This window comes from Culicoides brevitarsis, chromosome 3 (assembly GCF_036172545.1).
Source record: "Culicoides brevitarsis isolate CSIRO-B50_1 chromosome 3, AGI_CSIRO_Cbre_v1, whole genome shotgun sequence".
NCBI classification, from domain to species: Eukaryota; Metazoa; Arthropoda; class Insecta; order Diptera; family Ceratopogonidae; genus Culicoides; species Culicoides brevitarsis.
In genome coordinates, this window is record NC_087087.1 from 12,875,560 (window position 1) to 12,895,821 (window position 20,262).

Here is a 20,262-nt window from a genome sequence, read left to right on the forward strand (position 1 = left end):
AAAATTTTTAGATTTTGCATTGGGTCAAAATTTAATATGTGCATTGGGAAAATTTTCAAATTTTGCATTGGGTTAAAATTTAATATGTGCATTGGGAAAATTTTCAAATTTTGCATTGGGTCAAAATTTAAAAATGTTCATTATGAAAATTTTTAGATTTTGCATTGGGTCAAAATTTAATATGTGCATTGGGAAAATTTTCAAATTTTGCATTGGGTCAAAATTTAAAAATGTTCATTATGAAAATTTTTAGATTTTGCATTGGGTCAAAATTTAATATGTGCATTGGGAAAATTTTCAAATTTTGCATTGGGTCAAAATTTAATATGTGCATTGGGAAAATTTTCAAATTTTGCATTGGGTCAAAATTTAAAATGTTTTAAAAATATTCATTGAGAAAATTTTCAAATTTTGCATTGGGACAAAATTTTAGATTTCGCATTGGGAAAAATTTTCAAATTTTGCATTGGGTCAAAATTTAAAATGTTCATTATGAAAATTTTTAGATTTTGCATTGAGTCAAAATTTAATATGTGCATTGGGAAAATTTTAAATTTAAAGTATTTTGTCAAAACAGAGAAACTCTAAAAGCTTAAAACATTAAAATTTCTCTTATCATCTCAAAAAACGTAATGAGATAATTTTTTTTACTACAAAAACATCACGAACTCTGAGCTTCTCTCATTTTTCTAAACAAAAAATCTTCTTATCACCTTCACCGTCAAAAAATTCTCACTTTTACTCACTCAGTCGTTTTTTACGTGTCTTTCATCGTTCATCGTCTCCTCAAGAGCTTCTGCCGAAAAATCATGTCAAATTCCACAAACGTCCTCTGGGGCGGCGGATTTCTCGAGAAACCCAGTCAGTCGCTCGTCAAAATGAACAATTCGCTCGACTGGGACAAGGCTTTGTGGCTCGAAGACCTTCAGGGGAGCGTCGTTTATGCAAAAGCTCTTTTTCACGCCGGAATTTTGTCGTCGGACGACTTGAAGTTGCTCTTGAAGGGTCTTGACGAGGTGAAAAGTGCATGGGAAAATGGTCAAATTCGGATTTTGGAGACAGATGAAGATGTGCATACGGTGAATGAGCGCGTTTTAACCGAAAAAATTGGAGCTACTGGCGGAAAGTTGCACACTGGAAGGTCCCGGAATGATCAAGTAGCTGTCGATACGGCACTTTGGCTCAAGAAAGCAGTCGCTGTGGCGAAAGATAAAACGGTTTTAGTGATAGAAGCGATACTGGAGAACGCCAGGAAGTATTTTGATGATGTTATTTTGCCGGGATATACTCATCTACAGAAGGCGCAGCCGATTAGATTTTCGCATTGGATTTTGTCGTATGGATTTTTCCTTCAGGTAAGTAAATTTTGAAGATTTTTTCTTTGACATAGTTTTGTTTTGAAAACTAAATCAAGAGCAAAAAAACTGTGTCAAAAACTGTGTCAAAGCAATTTTTGTCAAATCTTGCTCCAAATGGATAAAAATTTATCAGGGGGCTCTAATTTATCATTTTTAATCATTTTTTAACTCAAAACTGCTAAAAAATTGAAACTGAAAAAAAATTTTTCCTTTGACATAGTTTTGTTTTGAAAACTAAATCAAGAGCAAAAAAACTGTGTCAAAAACTGTGTCAAAGCAATTTTTGTCAAATCTTGCTCCAAATGGATAAAAATTTATCAGGGGGCTCTAATTTATCATTTTTAATCATTTTTTAACTCAAAACTGCTAAAAAATTGAAACTGAAAAAAAATTTTTCCTTTGACATAGTTTTGTTTTGAAAACTAAATCAAGAACAAAAAAACTGTGTCAAAAACTGTGTCAAAGCAATTTTTGTCAAATCTTGCTCCAAATGGATAAAAATTTATCAGGGGGCTCTAATTTATCATTTTTAATCATTTTTTAACTCAAAACTGCTAAAAAATTGAAACTGAAAAAAAATTTTTCCTTTGACATAGTTTTGTTTTGAAAACTAAATCAAGAACAAAAAAACTGTGTCAAAAACTGTGTCAAAGCAATTTTTGTCAAATCTTGCTCCGAATGGATAAAAATTTATCAGGGGGCTCTAATTTATCATTTTTAATCATTTTTTAACTCAAAACTGATAAAAATTTATCAGGGGGCTCTAATTTATCATTTTTAATCATTTTTTAACTCAAAACTGCTAAAAAATTGAAACTGAAAAAAAATTTTTCCTTTGACATAGTTTTGTTTTGAAAACTAAATCAAGAACAAAAAAACTGTGTCAAAAACTGTGTCAAAGCAATTTTTGTCAAATCTTGCTCCAAATGGATAAAAATTTATCAGGGGGCTCTAATTTATCATTTTTAATCATTTTTTAACTCAAAACTGCTAAAAAATTGAAACTGAAAAAAAATTTTTCCTTTGACATAGTTTTGTTTTGAAAACTAAATCAAGAACAAAAAAACTGTGTCAAAAACTGTGTCAAAGCAATTTTTGTCAAATCTTGCTCCAAATGGATAAAAATTTATCAGGGGGCTCTAATTTATCATTTTTAATCATTTTTTAACTCAAAACTGCTAAAAAATTGAAACTGAAAAAAAATTTTTCCTTTGACATAGTTTTGTTTTGAAAACTAAATCAAGAACAAAAAAACTGTGTCAAAAACTGTGTCAAAGCAATTTTTGTCAAATCTTGCTCCAAATGGATAAAAATTTATCAGGGGGCTCTAATTTATCATTTTTAATCATTTTTTAACTCAAAACTGCTAAAAAATTGAAACTGAAAAAAAATTTTTCCTTTGACATAGTTTTGTTTTGAAAACTAAATCAAGAACAAAAAAACTGTGTCAAAAACTGTGTCAAAGCAATTTTTGTCAAATCTTGCTCCAAATGGATAAAAATTTATCAGGGGGCTCTAATTTATCATTTTTAATCATTTTTTAACTCAAAACTGCTAAAAAATTGAAACTGAAAAAAAATTTTTCCTTTGACATAGTTTTGTTTTGAAAACTAAATCAAGAACAAAAAAACTGTGTCAAAAACTGTGTCAAAGCAATTTTTGTCAAATCTTGCTCCAAATGGATAAAAATTTATCAGGGGGCTCTAATTTATCATTTTTAATCATTTTTTAACTCAAAACTGCTAAAAAATTGAAACTGAAAAAAAATTTTTCCTTTGACATAGTTTTGTTTTGAAAACTAAATCAAGAACAAAAAAACTGTGTCAAAAACTGTGTCAAAGCAATTTTTGTCAAATCTTGCTCCAAATGGATAAAAATTTATCAGGGGGCTCTAATTTATCATTTTTAATCATTTTTTAACTCAAAACTGCTAAAAAATTGAAACTGAAAAAAAATTTTTCCTTTGACATAGTTTTGTTTTGAAAACTAAATCAAGAACAAAAAAACTGTGTCAAAAACTGTGTCAAAGCAATTTTTGTCAAATCTTGCTCCAAATGGATAAAAATTTATCAGGGGGCTCTAATTTATCATTTTTAATCATTTTTTAACTCAAAACTGCTAAAAAATTGAAACTGAAAAAAAATTTTTCCTTTGACATAGTTTTGTTTTGAAAACTAAATCAAGAACAAAAAAACTGTGTCAAAAACTGTGTCAAAGCAATTTTTGTCAAATCTTGCTCCAAATGGATAAAAATTTATCAGGGGGCTCTAATTTATCATTTTTAATCATTTTTTAACTCAAAACTGCCAAAAAAATAGAAACTGAAAAAAAAAATTTCTGAAAATTATTATTTTAGGCCGATGTCATCAAATATGGTCACATTTTGGAACAAATTGACCTCAACATGCCTCTCGGAAGTGGCGCCATCGCTGGAAATCCCTTCGCCGTCAACAGAAAATGGATCGCGAACGAGCTTGGCTTCTCAAATGTCACACCAAACAGCATTTATGCCGTCTCCGATCGTGACAACATCTCAGATTTTCTGTATTTTATGTCGCTAAGTGCTGTTCATCTCAGTCGCCTTGCGGAAGATTTAATTTTGTATGCGACAAAGGAGTTTGGGTATGTCACGCTGTCCCATGCGTTTTCCACAGGAAGCTCCTTGATGCCAAATAAGCGAAATCCCGATAGTTTGGAACTCGTGAGAGCTACTGCTGCCTTGCTGCAGGGAAATTTGACGTCATTTTTGAGCCTTTTGAAGGGACTTCCGTCGTCGTACAACAAGGACCTGCAATATGACAAAAAATTACTTTTTGATTCGTTTAATCAACTTTGTCTGGCATTGGATGTCACATATGGCGTTGTTAAGACCTTAAAAGTGAATAAGGAAAGATGTCATGCTGCGTTGTCGTTTGAAATGTTAGCCACTGATGTCGCCTATTATCTCGTAAGTTGAATTTTATTTAATTTTAAATTATTTTTTTTTATTTTTAAATTTATGAAAAAAGTCATAAATTTTAAAATTTTGTAAAAATAAAAAAAAAATAAAATAAAAAAAATATTTTAAGAACATTTTAAAATTTAAAAAAAAATATTGAAAAATATTTTTAAAAATATTTTAATTTTAATATTTAAAAATTTTATTAAAAAATTTTTTAAATTTAAGCATTTTTGAAATATTTTTCTTATTTTAAGGTATTTAATTTAAATTTTATTTTAATTTTAATTAATTAATTTTTTAAATATTTAAATTAATTAATTTAATTTTTAATTTTTTAATTAAATTAAAATTAATTTAATTTTAAAATTTCATTCAAAAAAATTAAATTAAAATATTAAAAAAAAACATTAAATGAAAATCCAAATCCAAACCCTTCGAAATCTGATTTTTTTAATAAATTTAATTAAATAATTTTTTTTTAATTAATAAAAAAATTATTTTTTTTCAGACCCGCAAAGGAGTTCCCTTCCGCCAAGCACATCACATCACCAGCAAAGTCGTGACCGTTGCCGAAACTCTCAACATTTCCATCGATCAAGTCCCCTTAGCAGAACTGCAAAAAATCTGTCCCATTTTTGACGCATCTGTGAAGGAAATTTGGAATTTTGAGAAAAGTTGCGAGCAATACGAAGCCATTGGAGGAACGTCAAAAACTTCCGTCAAACAACAAATACAAAAACTTGCGGACTTTGTGCAAGTAAACAAAAGAAGTAACGTTGCATTAAATTTGCCAAAGTAAATAAAGCGACAATCAACACAGAGAGAGAGACCGAATGTTGTTTGCAGAGAGAGATGACGACGATGATAACAAGACAAGAACACATTTCCATTTTTTAATTAAATTTATTCATTCGACTTTTTATTTTTCGACGAAGCTTTCTTGCATTTGTCATATAATAAAAATATGAATGAAGAAAGTTTTTATTGTCAAGTTTTGAAGGAGTTCAATTAGGATAAGTAGAGAAAAAACATCGCAACTTCACAGGGGAAAAAAATATTTCATAACTCGGGTGTTTGCTCGAAAAGTAAGGAAATTAAGTTGATTAATTTTGTTGCTAGAATTTTTTTCGATTTTTGATGGTTCTCAAACTTGAAAATTGAAAGATATGAAAAAACGTAAAAAAAATCCGTAATTTTTGTTTTGAGGGTTTTCAAGCTTGAAATTGATCAAAAATTATGAAAAACTTCTTTGAATGTCTTTTTGATGGTTCTTAAGCTTGAAAATTGACAAATAAAAAATACGTAAAAAATACGTAATTTTCATTTTGAGAGCCCATTTGATGGTTTTTGAGCTTGAAACTGAACAAAAGCTATGAAAAATGCCTTTGGATGTCTTTTGGATGGTTCTCAAGCTTGAATATTGACAAATAAAAAATACGTAAAAAATACGTAATTTTCATTTTGAGAGCCCATTTGATGATTTTTAAGCTTGAAACTGAACAAAAGCTATGAAAAATGCCTTTGGATGTCTTTTGGATGGTTCTCAAAACTTAAATTGATCAAAAATTACACAAAACTTCTTTGGTAATCTTTTTAATGATCCTTAATAATGAATATTGAAAAATAAAAAATATCAACCAATTTTCATTTTGAGCTGAACAAAAGCTCAAAAATGCATTTGGAAAAGCTTGAATTTGACGTTTTTTTATTTTTTGAAAACCATCAATTTTTCTTTTGGAAGCTCATGAACCATCAAAAAAAGACATTCGTTTCAGATTTTATGGTTTTAAGCTTGAAAATTCAAAAATATGGAAATAGGTAAAAAATTACGGATTTTTTTTTTCGAATGAAATTGCAAGAAATTTGTTCATTTTATTTTATTTTATTTTTTTTTTTGAATGAGCAAAGCCGTTAGAATATCGCCTATTCATTACACATTATCCCGTCAAAACGCAAAAACACACCTTTGACACTTGATTGTGGTTTAGTGGCTTAGCAATTATTATTACTATTGCTCTAAAACGCAAAATTTTGCTCATTTAATTCCGAAAAACATTTCCGGATGTCTGTTAAATATAAAGGTGAAAATGCGTGCGAACACGAATTGCATGCCGTCGTGTAACGTCATGAAGGGCTTCGCACAAAATTCTCGAAACTCATGGCATCGTGTTTGCGGTAACTTTGTTCATTATTTAATTGAATTTAATTATTATGTCCGATGCAATTTATTTATGGTGGTGCGTTAATTTACCTTTTATTCCATTTTATGTTTTCCGTCGTGTTTTCGGGCGACGCAGAGAGAACAATCACTGCCTGCCAGCTATCGTGCAATCGTGTGCCGATGAAAACGGTGCAAGCATGCATAAATGAAAAGTGGGAAACTTTTTGAGTAATTTATTAAGCAAATGGAATGACATAATTTTCAACAGTTATTTTTGCTTCGTGCGTTTTTGAGAGATGGAAATATTTGTCTCCATTTATTAATTTGTGTGTGTTTCGGTGCAAAAATGTGCTTCAATTTACATATGTTAGAAATAAATTTCAACAATTTTAATAAAATAATTCCTCAACATTTATTGCTCAGTTGAAATATACGCGAGCAGGTATCTGTAAATGGAATAGCTTAGGACACTTTTCTCCAAATAGAAAAAAAACTTCGTAAAAAAGTGATTTTTTGCAGTCCTAGCTAATTGCTGCAATTAAAGTTCGTTGGGGCAAGTTCGTGTGTAAGAAAAATATTCAGAAAAACCCAAAAAGATTGGGAAGATAATTTGTTCATTAGTGCAGACAGGAATTAATTTTTCGTATTTCTTCTTGTTGAACTAAAATTGCCAACATTAGCATATACACAGCTCTATGCGAAAATTTAATATGCAAGAAACATGAATTTTCTGCAATGTATAGAAAGGGCGATAATTAAGTGGTAGATTATATCGGAGAAAAATGTTTTTTTTTTTTTGAAAAATAAAGTTGTGGAATTCGTGCGGTGAAAAGGGGAGGAAAGTGATTTTTTGCTCATGTATTAATAAAGTTGGCGGTATCAAGGGCTGGAAATCTAGGTAAGAAGATCTTGTAGACGTTAACAAATATTAATTATTTTTAACTGTTAGAAAAAACTTTGATTGATACTTTTGACTTATTCGAAGTTTAATCTAAGATTTAATCAATGAACCTAAATGAAATTAGAAATTGAAATTAGAAGAAATTAGTTTTTGACTAAAGTATTTTTTTTGAAAATAAAAATTGTCGATTTTTCTGAAAAAAAAACGGTCTTAATTGAATATAAAACTTTTGACTATTAAAATATGTAAGAGTTGAATTACTGTAATGTAGAGAATGCTAAGAGAATTTAAAAATCTGTTCTCTTAACGAAAATGGAAGTCAAAATTCGTTCTCTTAACATTTTTTGTTTCAAATTTTAATTTTTGAAAATTTTTAACTAAAATATTTGAAATTTAAACTAATTTTGTACTTTTATGTATTTTCATTTTAAAATTATCATTTTTATACGACTAAAAATTGTTTAAAAAAAAATTAAAAATGTTAAAAATTTAAGAGAAATTGAGTTTTCTTAACTTCAAAATTGGCTTTCTCTTAATTTATCTAAATTTTTTCGTTTCATTTGAATTTTAACTGTTTTTTTTTTCTCTCAACATTCTTTACATTACGGTATTTGAATTAGCTTAATGGCAAATTAGAATCGTCGGTCAATAAATTTTTAGCAAGGAATTTTTAATGTATTTAGGATAAAAAATCATGGATAAAAGAGTTTGGGTTATAAAAAATATTTTTATCTTAAGTTTAAACTTTTAAAATTCATACCCAAGACTTAAATTAGAAATTCGGCAAAGTATTACAAATGTTTAATATTAGCTCAAAATGAGAATTAAATTTTCAACTATTTTTGAAAAAAAAAAAAATCAAATACTTTTGAAAATTTTAAAAACAAATTTGCAAATTAACTAAATTTTTGTACTTGATTTGACTTCATTTACTTTTAATCTAAAATCAAAAGTCTTTTAGGTAAGAAGTTTCTAATTCTACATCTATTTCCTATATTTTTATTTGGAAATGTTTTAGGTTCTTGATAGTTTTTGATAGGTATCTATTACCTACAGAAATATTTTGTTGTAAGATGATTTTCGTTTAATGAAGTTAAACCAAATTCTTTATTCTTTTGGTTAGCTTTCAGTAATATTATTTAGTTTCTTCAGATTACATTTACATACAACATTTTTACAGGTAAAACAAGTTCTGGGCATTTATTTTTTTGATATGATCGGCAAATTTTGATGTTGGTTTTATATTGTAATCATATAGCTTTTCATTTGGACACAGCTAGATACTTCTGAAGTAGATTGTTATTCATAGTTTTCATCTCCTTGCTGGTATGTATGCTTCATTCCATTATTTGTAAAATTTTATCAATACTTACCTCATATAAGTTTCAAATAACACATTTCTGAAACTGAAACCAAAAAATAAATCTTAAAAATTAAATCTTACCTTTGACCAAAATGAACTCCATTCCTCAGCCCTCGATTCGTGCATGTGTCCTTTAGAAACTCGCTGTAATATAATCTCATTTACGGCACACCACCTCAACATTTATTATTATAATATTATATCTTTCAATATTACCATCGCGTTTGGCTAATTAAAACACAATTTTTTACTGCTTGCTTATTTTATAAATAATAATTATTACGTTCCTTTCCTGCGTTCAAGCTTGGTATTTAAAGCAAAAACAAAAAAAAAACATTCCACGACTCTTTTAAATCACATAATAATAATTTTTATAATAATACCGTAGATAAATATTGTGACGACGACTGTTTGCATGAAAATTACGCGGAGAAACAACGTGAAGATAACACAAATAATAAAACCAGCAATTAAATATTTTGTTTAATTAACTTTTAATGAATACGATTGGAAATAATTTTATGCAACGACTGGTGATGAAAGTTTTTCTTTCCACTTTATTTTTATTTTATTTTTGAAGAGGCGTATCCGGCGCGTGACACGAAATAAAAAGAAGAGAAGAGGAAAAAAACTATGAATGAGAGCAAAGTTTGGTATTGACATGCCTCCCACAAGGCAGTTTGAAGTTAATTATTTATTAACTAATTTATTTATTTTAACCCGCAGATGTCATTAATGCTCATAAAAAATTCATCCCATCGCCACATGCCCGAGAACCATTTATAAGATTCTGATCACAAACTATCGCAACAACATCATCATCATCATCGCAGAAGAGTTTAGTAATTATACCTGCCTTCAACTAAGTTAATGGACACGTAACAAGACAATTTAATTAGGGACGATATAATGGACAGGAAGGCTTTTCTATACCCGATGGGCGAAAAGGGGGTCATATTAACCCTTTATTAGCTTCTTAAGGGGTCAAATTAAGCATTCTGGAGTTAAGAGGATTCCTCAAAAGAGATTAATTTGATCCTTTTAGAAGGTATCTAGCACCTTAAAGGGATCAAATTAACTTCTTAAGAGATCAAGTTAACCCCTTAACTCCCGAGGCATTATTTGGACCTCTTAAGGTTCAATAAGGGGTTAATATGACTCGTTTTTCGCCCATAGAGTATTAATAGTTAACTGTCTTGAACTGCGCCGCTATTTTATATCATTTTTCCGAATATGCTGCATTCAGGTTTGGTTGGCATCTCACGTCACTGAAAAAAAATGTAGGAAATACAATGCAATGGCAAACAATGATAACACAACAACAGCCATTCAGTCAAACAGCAGCACACCAAGCAAATGAAAAGTCCTGTTGGATAACACGGACTGCTTATTAAATGCTTTTCATTGTGCTCAAATGGAACGAATTTAGGTGAAAAGCGTCCAACTCAAATCACGTCCATTATTATGTTTCCCTTCATATTATTATGTTACTCCTTCTTCGTCGTTTCTCTTGCATTTTCACATATCTTGCAACTTTTTACCCACATTGTATTGCGAAGAAAAAGAAGAAAAGACAGGTTTTATAGAAATCAATGCGTTTATAGTAGTAAACATTGTCTGACAAAATCGGCATTTGTGTGTGTACAAAATATTAGCCTCAATATAAATAGGATGAAAAATCGAAGCATGTGTAGGCAAACTTCAATATTTTATGTGACTTGCAATTGTGAAAGTCATGTTTTTATTTTTGTTTAGTCGTGTCATGGGATGAACATTTCTTTTGTTAGGTTTTGGAAGATTTGCGATAAAAATTTAATTAATTTTAAGAATTTCAATTTTAATACTAACTTTAAAAATTTGTTTTCAATTTTTCAGGAAAAATTCTACCGGAAGAAACTTGACCTAAAATTTTCAGTTGAAACGAATTTCCTGTGCTATTGTTTGTGGTCGCCTTACATTACTTACACTTCTTATTATTTGGGATAGTGGTTGTTATAATATCCTGTTACCTGTCTCACACTCCGCTCACATTCGCATATAGCCAGAAGGTAAGAAAATACAAAAAATCTAGAATAAAAATAAGAAACTTTAACTACTTTCCTTCCAAGTAAATGTTCTGTGTTATAGAGGTAAGGAGAAGAATTCATGTAAGAAGCTGGATTTTTTTCCTTTTTTTTTTGTAAAATCACGATCGTTTTTCTGCTTTACTTTTTGATGTATTGCTGTTCGAGGTGTATTGGCGATGATACGATTAGGTTTTTGCGATTCTTTAACGCATTTTTGGTTTGTTGAAAGAAATTGTTTTTGATTCAGGTTTGTCTGTCTGTTTATCTTTAGAAAAATTTTAATGTTTAAAAAAATATTTTTTAACTTTTCTTAGATATGAGGAACATAATATCACCGAAAAAGATGTAAGGACTATTATATAATATGTCACAATTAGTTTTTGGATTCTCCAGTCTAACCTAAGGATGAATGCATACAAAAGAAAGGAACCTGACTTCTTGGAGTAGCAACTGGTTATTGGAGGAGGTAGGTAAGTCATACTGAGTAATTGGATAAGTGCGAATGGTTTGGACTAATATTTGCATCAGAAATTGTGCGACGCCTTTGACAATATTCTGATAAACATGGAACCGGAAATAGATATGGAGTTGTTCACCTCAAACAAAACAAAAATGTACTGTGGGCCAAAGAATTTACTATGTATTGTTGACTTTAATTTTTTTCGAGAATCTCATATTATGATAAAAGAGGCTAGAATAAGAAAAAATAACAAGCTGCTTTGTACCCAATAAAATCAATATAGAAGATTTTAGAGCTCTTTAGAGAGAAAATTTGTGATAACTGAGATTAATATTGGAATCTGTCATCAAAGCTGCAAATGTTACAAGGAATTTGCTCCAAATGTACTTAGAAATTGAATATCAAAGCATATTGAATATTTAACATAGTTCTTAGAACATCATGACTATAATTGGAGATTGAACCGAATTCTGACTTCTGAATAGAAGCAAACATATTTTTAAAAATTCAAGATAACTCTTAAATGCGCTCAAGCAACTTTTACTCATGAGTCCTCAAGACTTTTTTCTTAAATTTTTGTTCATAGCATGTTTCACACAAACGAAAAAGGAGTTAAAGTACTCTAGCTGAGTCGTTTATAAACTGACTTTGTAATTTTCATTCAGTCACGTCATTTGCGGAGTTGATGAGACGTAGTTTTGCTTTAATTTAAAGTTTACTCGTAAATTGAATGATGGAATAATGATGAGTTTAAACTTTTATTCAAGCTTTTGAATGAAGTTTTTCTCAACGGTTCTTAATTTCTCCTTCAACATTCAAAAAGCCATCGAGTTCATTCAGGAAAAATGCGCAAACGTGAGAGAGCTGTTCATGAAGTTTCCCCTTTGAATGAATTTCAAGCAATATTCATGCTCGTTATCCGAACAAATCCTTAGTCCGTTGTGAACAATCACGCTGCTAGGACAGGTTTAGACGTTTCTTGCGTTTTACTTACGTAAACCAAAGCATACATCATCGTTTAATATAAATCGCTTTGCATTTTATTTCACGAGCGTCTCCCATTTATTTACAACGACGACGTACTTGAGCGAAAATTTAACCACACATTTTTCATTTTTATTGTAATACTTTATAATAATAAATAAGCTCTAAATGAATGTTTAAAGCGCTTCCCCTGTCTAAGGCACAAGAACGCTTTTAGGTTGCCAGCACGACACTAATTTGTTATGAGGAATTAATTCTCTTCCTGATTAAATATACTTTTGAAATGAAAAATTCCTTCGTGCTTGCACTTTTCCTTTCCATTTTTTTTATTTATTTTCTATTTTCACGTCGAACAACAATAAACAGTCATAACAGTTATAAATGCATAAATCTAGGTCATAGTACATTAAATTTTATTAATGGACACGGAAAAGAAGGAGAAGAAAAAGCAGCGTGAGGGGGAAAATTTTTCTCATAATTTTCAATTCAAGAGACCGTGAAATTCTTGTAATAATTGTCGATGAAAGTGGTGCCAGTTAAGCAATTTTACCGTACCAACACGCAGCAATACTCAATTGTAGGTGCTCCGAATCAAACATTTTAATTGTGGCAAGCCACGGAATTCGAGTGCGCGATTTTACTCTGCCATAGTATTTGTTCGAGTTGATTTGAATGTTCGAGTGTGAATTCCATAAGGGGCAAAAAGGTGTTAATTTAAGTCGTTAAGAAATTAATTAAATTTTTTTGAATGATAGATGGAGTTAAATTAGATCAGTTTTTGAAATTTTGGTTAAATTAAGCACCATCTATTGTCAAAAAAAAAAATAAAATTTAATTTCTTATAAAGTCTTAATCGAGCAATGAAGGTCAATTTAACACTTTTTGGAAATATATTAAAATTTTTGACGATAGATGGCGCTTCATTATTTAAGCTAATGGAAATTTTAAGAAATTTAACTCGTTTTTTAAAGCTTTATGCGTTCAAATCCGAACACTAAGTATAAATTCAACATCTTCATTAACATTTGAGACCATAAAAGATGTTAAATTAACTCTTATTTGGTATAAAAATGTTCATCAAACGCCATCTATTGTCAAAAAAGTTAAGTTTAATTCCTCATAAGCTCTAATTTTTACATAAAAGTGTAAAATAAATCCATTTTGAGGATACTTTATAAAATCTTAAGGTATTATTTTAACCTCTATTGTTCATAAAGTTGGATTTTACTCTAATTTTTGAACTTAAAGCCTTAAATTAACTTCATCAGAGTATAAATTCAGCTCTTTTCGTCTCGATGGACATTTTAAAGGGAAATCGGAAAATTTTACGTGACGTACGGGAATAAAAGTTTTAAAGTTGAACTATAATAAAACCATATTTCTCTGTAGGTATCTCACTCGTCTCACCGAAAAGTAGCAGTTCGATAGAAAAGAGTCTTAAAATGGTTTTGAATTTAATTTGGAAAAGCATTTTATGGCAATTTTCCGTATACGTCTCTCTGTGAGTGGGCTTTAAAACTTTTCAGTTTATCCACAAAATTATTTGAATGTCATTTCATTTGTGTGCGATGTCCCAACGTCTCTCTCTCTCTTACGAAGATACGATTTTCCTCAAGTGTCGGTCGTCTCTTTCGGCAGAAAAACGGAATGCTATCCCGTATACGTCTGGGTTAAAGGGTTAAATAGATTATCGTTATTATTTTTGGTATATATTTCACTTATATTAGCTAACCCTAATAAATTTTGTATAAATCGTATCGCATTACGAGCCAGAGTTGTGTCGACACAGACACCAACGACAAACAAAAAAAGTTAAAGAGAAAATGTTTTGTTTGGCAAATGAATGAATGAAAGGAAATCATATGTGATTTGACTCTTGGGACTGACTTAATATAATTTGTATAGTGAAGCAAGAGGAAAATTATGCCGAACGAAGGGATCTGCCGATGAAATTGGGAGGAAATGGAAAAAAATAAAGTAGGGAACTCGAATTGTTATTTATTGACGGGAAATTTATGAGATGTTCTACTTTAATTGAAGGAGGCATTGAACTGGTTCAAGAATTTTTTTAGGATTTTATTTAGTGAGACATAAAAAAAATCTTTAAAAGAATCATTTTAATTTTTTTTTGTAAATTTTTTAATTTAAAAATATTTTAAAAATTTAAAATCAAATTTAAAAATTCTTTTATTTATTTTGAATTAATTAAATTATATTAATTATTATTTAATTATTATTATTTTAAATTAATTTTTTTAAAATATTTTTATAAATTTTTAGTTTAATTATTTTTTTTAATTATTTTTTTTTAATAAAATTAAATAATTATTTAATATAAAAATATTTAAAAAATTTAAAATTAAATTTAAAAATTTTTTTATTTATTTTAAATTAATTAAATATTATTTAAAATTATTATTTTGAATTAATTTTTTTATTTTAATTTTTTTTAAATATTTTTATAAATATTTTAATTTAAATATTTTTTTTAAATAAAATTAAATAATTATTTAATTTAAAAATATTTTAAAAATTTTTAAATTTAAAAATTCTTTAATTTATTTTGAATTAATTAAATTTTATTTTAAATTATTATTTTAAATTAATTTTTTTATTTTATTATTATTTTTTTTTAAATTATTATTTTTAATTAAATTTTTTAATTTAGAACTTTTAGTTATTTTTTTATTATTTTAAATAAAATTATTTAATGTTAAAAATTGAAAATCAAATTTATAAAAAAATTATTTATTTTAAATTAATTAAATTTTATTTAAAATTATTATTTTAAATTATTTTTTTTATTTTCATTTTTTTTAGTGCCAGTTAAAATTTTAATTATTTTTTGTTGATTTTTTAGAAAATTTTTCCTCGGTAAAATTGAATATGTGGAGGCGTCTGGTTTTTTAAAATAGATAAAATTTAGAAAAATTAAATTAAATTTAATTGTTTTTTTCACAGAAAATGTTAAAAAAAAACACAAATTTTAAATTTTTCTGACTAACTTGTTTTTTTTTATAAAAAAAACTCATATTTTTCTAAACATTCTCTTTATTTCTTGATTAAATTGCGATTAAAAATGTTGCGAGAAACTCATTGGAATGTAAAAATTCTTTAATTTGGTCTTGGGCGAATTTGATCCGTAAAGACAACCTTCACGTCTTGCAATTTCATGTTCGGTGTCAAGAAACTGCTCATTGTATCAACTCCCGCACGTGGTACACGATCGAACGGATATCCCATGGGACGTCTATCGGGATATTTTCGGTCTCGAATGCCACAGAAGGACGCTGCTTGATTGCAGGTTCCAACCAAATCTTGATCAATTTTGTCCTGTTCATAGTCGGAAATCATTACGAAAAGTTGGAAATCTTGTCCGGGACCTGTTTGACCACGGGGAACGAGCAAGTGTTGGGGCCTAAAGTAGAAATTTTGATAAAAATTGTTTGTAATTTATTTTTTTTTAAATTTACCATCCACAACCGCAAACGTTAAATTGATCAGCTTCAGGAGTATTAGCAGCAGGACGATTCGCATCGACATTACGGAAAGTCATCTCGAAGGGAATGGTTACGGATGAGGCGTCAGAATTTCGTTGAATGACAGTTGAACCAGGATTTACTAAAAAAATTAAATTAAGTAAAAAAAAATATTTAATAAAATATTAATAAAAAAAATTTTTTTAATAAAATATTAAAAAAAAAATTAATAAAATTAAAAAAAAAATTGGAAAAATTGGCATTAATTTCAGAAATAAAAATAATAAATAATAAAAAAAATATTAAAACATCAATTTTAATAAAATAAACATTAAAAAAAATTAAATTAAATTAATTAAAATTAAATGAAAAATATTTAAGAAATTAAAATAAATATAATTTAAAAAATAAATTGAGTTAATTTATATCTTATAAACTAGAAAAAAATAAATAAATAAAAATTTAAATAAATATTAATAAAAAATTAAAATTTTAATAAAATTGAATTGATTTTTAAAACAAACAAAAAAATATAAAAATTATAAATTAAATAAGAAATGAATTAAACAAATTTTTAATTAAAATTTTAAAATAATTTTAAATAAATTAATTAACATTAAAAAAAAATTAAAAGATTTTTAAAAGTAAAAAGTTACTTACATTGCACGATAAATTTATCCATTTCAATCATCAAAACGCGCTGATCCCTGAACAACATCCCGACATTCCGTTCATCATTCTTGGGCGCCATAAAAATACGACACATGCCAAGACGCGTTTGTCTCGTACGATTTTCCACTTGAATGCGATACATGAACGGCGTATGGTTCAAATGATCGAACTCAACGTAAACCGAACCACGTGGTTGAAAATCTAACCCGCGCGAAAAATCAACCGCACTTCGATTCCAGAACGTTTGGAAAGTATTTTTGGGTCCTTGTCTTGGTTGAACCTCCACCGCTGTCACATTAATGTTCTGCCACGTGAGTTGCTCCGCGGTATATGGCGGCAATTGTTCCTTATACGTTTGGAAGATGTCGTCGATGAACGCATGCCATCTATAGAACATCGGATCACGCATTGCCGTCGCTGGTTCATTAATCAAACCAAACGATTCCAAATGTTTGTTCGTTGGATCGTGAGCGAACGAGATGATCACGTGACCTTCATTATGTAAAGTTCCGTAGTATTGACGATTTGGAGATAAGGAGCTTGATTCCACGATATTTCCTAAGATATCGATACCAGAATCCGTATTTCCATCAGCTGTCAGGGGAATTCTCTGCCCTGAAGTGTTTTGAACTGCCATCTGGTGGATCGCTTCGAAGATCCGATCACGCCAACGCTCGAGATCAGCGATATCCAAACGGATCTGGTCAGTTTCGCGATTGATATCCGACAAGAAAGTGTTATCGGAACGTGCTGGCCATGCCCGAGTTGCCACTGAAGAATCCATTTTAGGGAAATATCCTTCGAGCATCGGTTTTCGGAAGTCATTGTAGCGTTGGACGCGTTGCAAGCGATTTCCTAAACGCTCCGTGTTGTAACGCGCGATGATTTGTTGATGCGCATAGAAGAAAAGTTCGCCACGACGATCTTTATTGACAAGAGCTGGATTGGAAGCTTCATAGGGATAAACTAAATGCCAATGCCAGTGATGCAAATTTAGTCCGGGATCCTCGCGGAAGTACCATAGCTGATGTTCAGGCTCCAAATCGGAGGCCGTGTAATCGCGAGGAATGCGAATCGGTTTACGATTATTCGGATCAACGACGTAAGTTTCTTCGCGTAGACGTCCCATGACCTTGGAGTCGACAAATTTGCTTGGGAAGGTTTCAATTAACGAAGGAATTGCGACGTCTTTGGTATCGGGACGATGGAGCAAAGCACAGGCGTAGGCATATTGGAACAGTTGGGGATTTACGCGATCACGGGCGTAACAGGCGACAGCTAAAAGATCTTCAGTGTTGCGAACTCCTACAAAAATTTAGAGGTTTACGTTGATTAACTCTTCTGGAGTAAATTTTGCTCCTTGGGAGTAAAGTTGGCTACTTATGATTAAAATTAACTCTTTGGGAGTAAAATTGGGAGTAAATTTTGCTTCTTGAGAGTAATTTTAACCCATCAGAAGTCAATTAAACCGATCAAGAATTAATTTAACCCATCAGGAGTAAACTTAGCTCTCATGAGTAAATTTAACTCTTCGAGAGTAAATTTAACCTATCAGGAGTTAATTTAGCTCTTTGAAAGTAAATTTAGCTCTTTAGGAGTTAATTTAGCTCCTTATGAGTTAATTTAGCTCCTTGGGAGTAAATTTAGCCCTTAAGAAGTAATTTAGCTCCTTATGAGTTGATTTAGCTCCTTGGGAGTAAATTTAGCTCTTTAGGAGTTAATTTAGCTCCTTATGAGTTAATTTAGCTCCTTGGGAGTAAATTTAGCTCTTTAGGAGTTAATTTAGCTCCTTGGGAGTTAATTTAGCTCCTTGGGAGTAAAATAGCTCTTTAGGAGTTAATTTAGCTCCTTATGAGTTAATTTAGCTCCTTGGGAGTAAATTTAGCTCTTTAGGAGTTAATTTAGCTCTTTGAGAGTTTATTTAGTCCCTCGACTCGTGACATTATATGCAAAAAATCTCACCCATAAAGATATCAATCATCTGCCCAGCCAATTTTCGATGTCTTGCAATCCACAAAGAAAACGGTTCATCCCGTGCCAGTGCCGTAATTGCGTTAATATTTGGCGGCGTAATATTTTTCACGGGAATTCGTTCGTTCACATCGTCAAACCGATTGGCAATTTCACTGGCAATCGGCTTGTAACGTTCCGTATAAAAACGATCTGACAACTCAAACTTTACATTGTCGCCTTTGGTCGTGAAAACCGGTTCACTTGGACGATCAAATAGCAACAACAGATTCTTTTTGATGTCAGCCATCTTTTTGATTAGATGTAAAGTACTTGAGTTACTCGGAACGAATGTCTTTCAAACTTCAAATTCAGATGATTTTATACTCGGTTGTTACCGCAAGATACTTCCCACAGGAGATTATTTCGACGTGAATGATTAGAATATTTGGCGGAGACGTACGAGACAGAAATGGAGAAGATAAGGCGAAATTTTTATCGTCTATACCGGCATTTCCTGTGGTTTTTCTTGAGAGAACGACAAATCGGGTGTTTCTCTATTTGGAAAGAAAAAAAAATGAAATAAATTCAAAGCTCTCAAGAAAGTAATTTAATTTCAGTTTTTTTTCTTTTACAATTGCACCACAAATGATGGTTTTTGTATGAGCTTTTATTAAAGTTTACTTTGTGGCTCGAGGTATGTCACACATTGAGTCTCAGATTTTTGCAATTATTCGTAATGAAATAAAATGAAATTTTCGAAAATCTACTAAATTTACAAATTTTCGAAAAAATGTCCATTTTCGAAAATCCTTCCATTGAGTTTTCGAATTTTTTTCATTGAGTCTTCAAATTCTTAAATGAAGTCTTTAAGATTTTTTAAAAATTCTTATTGTGACTTTGCAAATTTTCGAAAAATTTACTATTTTCGAAAAATTTACTATTTTCGAAAAATATTATTCATTGATATTACAAATTTTCAGGAAAATTTTCGAAAATCCTTTCATTTTAGTTTTCGAAAATTTTTCCAACGCTTAAAGACAAGTTTAAAAAAAAAACTTATCAACTTTGAAAATTTTCGAAAGTCCCTTCATTTTCGAAAAATTTCAATTAAAGTTTAAAATTTTCGAAAATCCTTTCATTTTAGTTTTCGAAAATATATTAATTTAGTCTGAAAGTTGAATGAAATCCTTAAATTAAGTCTTTAATTTTTACAAAATTTGTATTATTGACTTTACAAATTTTCGAACAAATTTTAACTATGTCTATTAAAGTTTCGAATTTTCGAAAATTATCTTTATAATCTTCCACAAAACTTTTTTTCACATTATTTATCTAAGGTAAAGAAGTATCTACGTTACAATTTCCTTACATTTCCAAACCAAATATAATTTAAACGACATGGAAAAACACAAAATTTAATAAAACAAATGCAAAGATGCAAAGATAAGTAAAAAGAAACTCTCAAGGAAAAAAATAAAATGTATAAAAACAAAATGTCTATGGAAGAAATAAAATGCATGGAAGCGTGTAAAAGTACATCTTCCAAACATTAGTTGTACTTGTTTTATGACATAACATCCTTTTTCCTCATACCTTATTCCTTTAACACACATTTACATGGCTCTTAAATCTTTTAACTACACATATGTGATGTACGAGGAAAAACATATTTTATTACTTCATGTAACGACGACGAAGACGACGACGAACGACGATCATGTTAAAAAGATAACGAAGGAAGAAAAGAAAAGAGAAAAGATGAAATTTTATTTACTGTAAAATTTAATAATCTTAATGAGAGTTGAGGTATGTGATGTGTGCGTAAAGAGGATGTTTTAGAGACCGAAAAATGGATTAAATTGATGGAAAATGTGGTTGATTTTTATTACATTACACAAATTTGTGATTCAATAGAAATTTTCGG

General features: G+C 29.5%; 2 protein-coding genes across 2 annotated transcripts; one reads left to right on the plus strand and one right to left on the minus strand.

Moving 5' to 3' along the window:
- Window positions 1-766: 766 nt before the first annotated feature.
- LOC134833531 (argininosuccinate lyase) lies at window positions 767-5,276 on the plus strand. Its single transcript, XM_063847869.1, has 3 exons — window positions 767-1,355; window positions 3,715-4,305; window positions 4,808-5,276. Exons 1-3 carry the CDS (start codon window positions 810-812, stop codon window positions 5,096-5,098), a joined length of 1,428 nt encoding a protein of 475 aa, XP_063703939.1. The 5' UTR covers window positions 767-809; the 3' UTR covers window positions 5,099-5,276.
- Window positions 5,277-15,239: 9,963 nt separating this feature from the next.
- LOC134834424 (phenoloxidase 2-like) lies at window positions 15,240-18,672 on the minus strand. The gene is made up of 4 exons (XM_063849073.1): window positions 18,348-18,672; window positions 16,374-17,690; window positions 15,708-15,855; window positions 15,240-15,652 (listed from the first exon to the last, which is right to left on the minus strand). Exons 1-4 carry the CDS (start codon window positions 18,643-18,645, stop codon window positions 15,349-15,351), a joined length of 2,067 nt encoding a protein of 688 aa, XP_063705143.1. The 5' UTR covers window positions 18,646-18,672; the 3' UTR covers window positions 15,240-15,348.
- Between the last annotated feature and the right edge of the window lie 1,590 nt (window positions 18,673-20,262).

Bases quoted from the DNA above. Each gene is read 5' to 3' on its own strand.
- LOC134833531 (XM_063847869.1), top strand. From the start codon at position 810: ATGTCAAATTCCACAAACGTCCTCTGGGGCGGCGGATTTCTCGAGAAA. The intron at 1,356-3,714 runs GTAAGTAAATTT...TTATTATTTTAG, and splicing joins CGTATGGATTTTTCCTTCAG to GCCGATGTCATCAAATATGG. The intron at 4,306-4,807 runs GTAAGTTGAATT...ATTTTTTTTCAG, and splicing joins CTGATGTCGCCTATTATCTC to ACCCGCAAAGGAGTTCCCTT.
- LOC134834424 (XM_063849073.1), bottom strand. From the start codon at position 18,645: ATGGCTGACATCAAAAAGAATCTGTTGTTGCTATTTGATCGTCCAAGT. The intron at 15,856-16,373 runs GTAAGTAACTTT...TAATTTTTTTAG, and splicing joins GGATAAATTTATCGTGCAAT to TAAATCCTGGTTCAACTGTC. The intron at 15,653-15,707 runs GTAAATTTAAAA...TTTCTACTTTAG, and splicing joins AACGTTTGCGGTTGTGGATG to GCCCCAACACTTGCTCGTTC.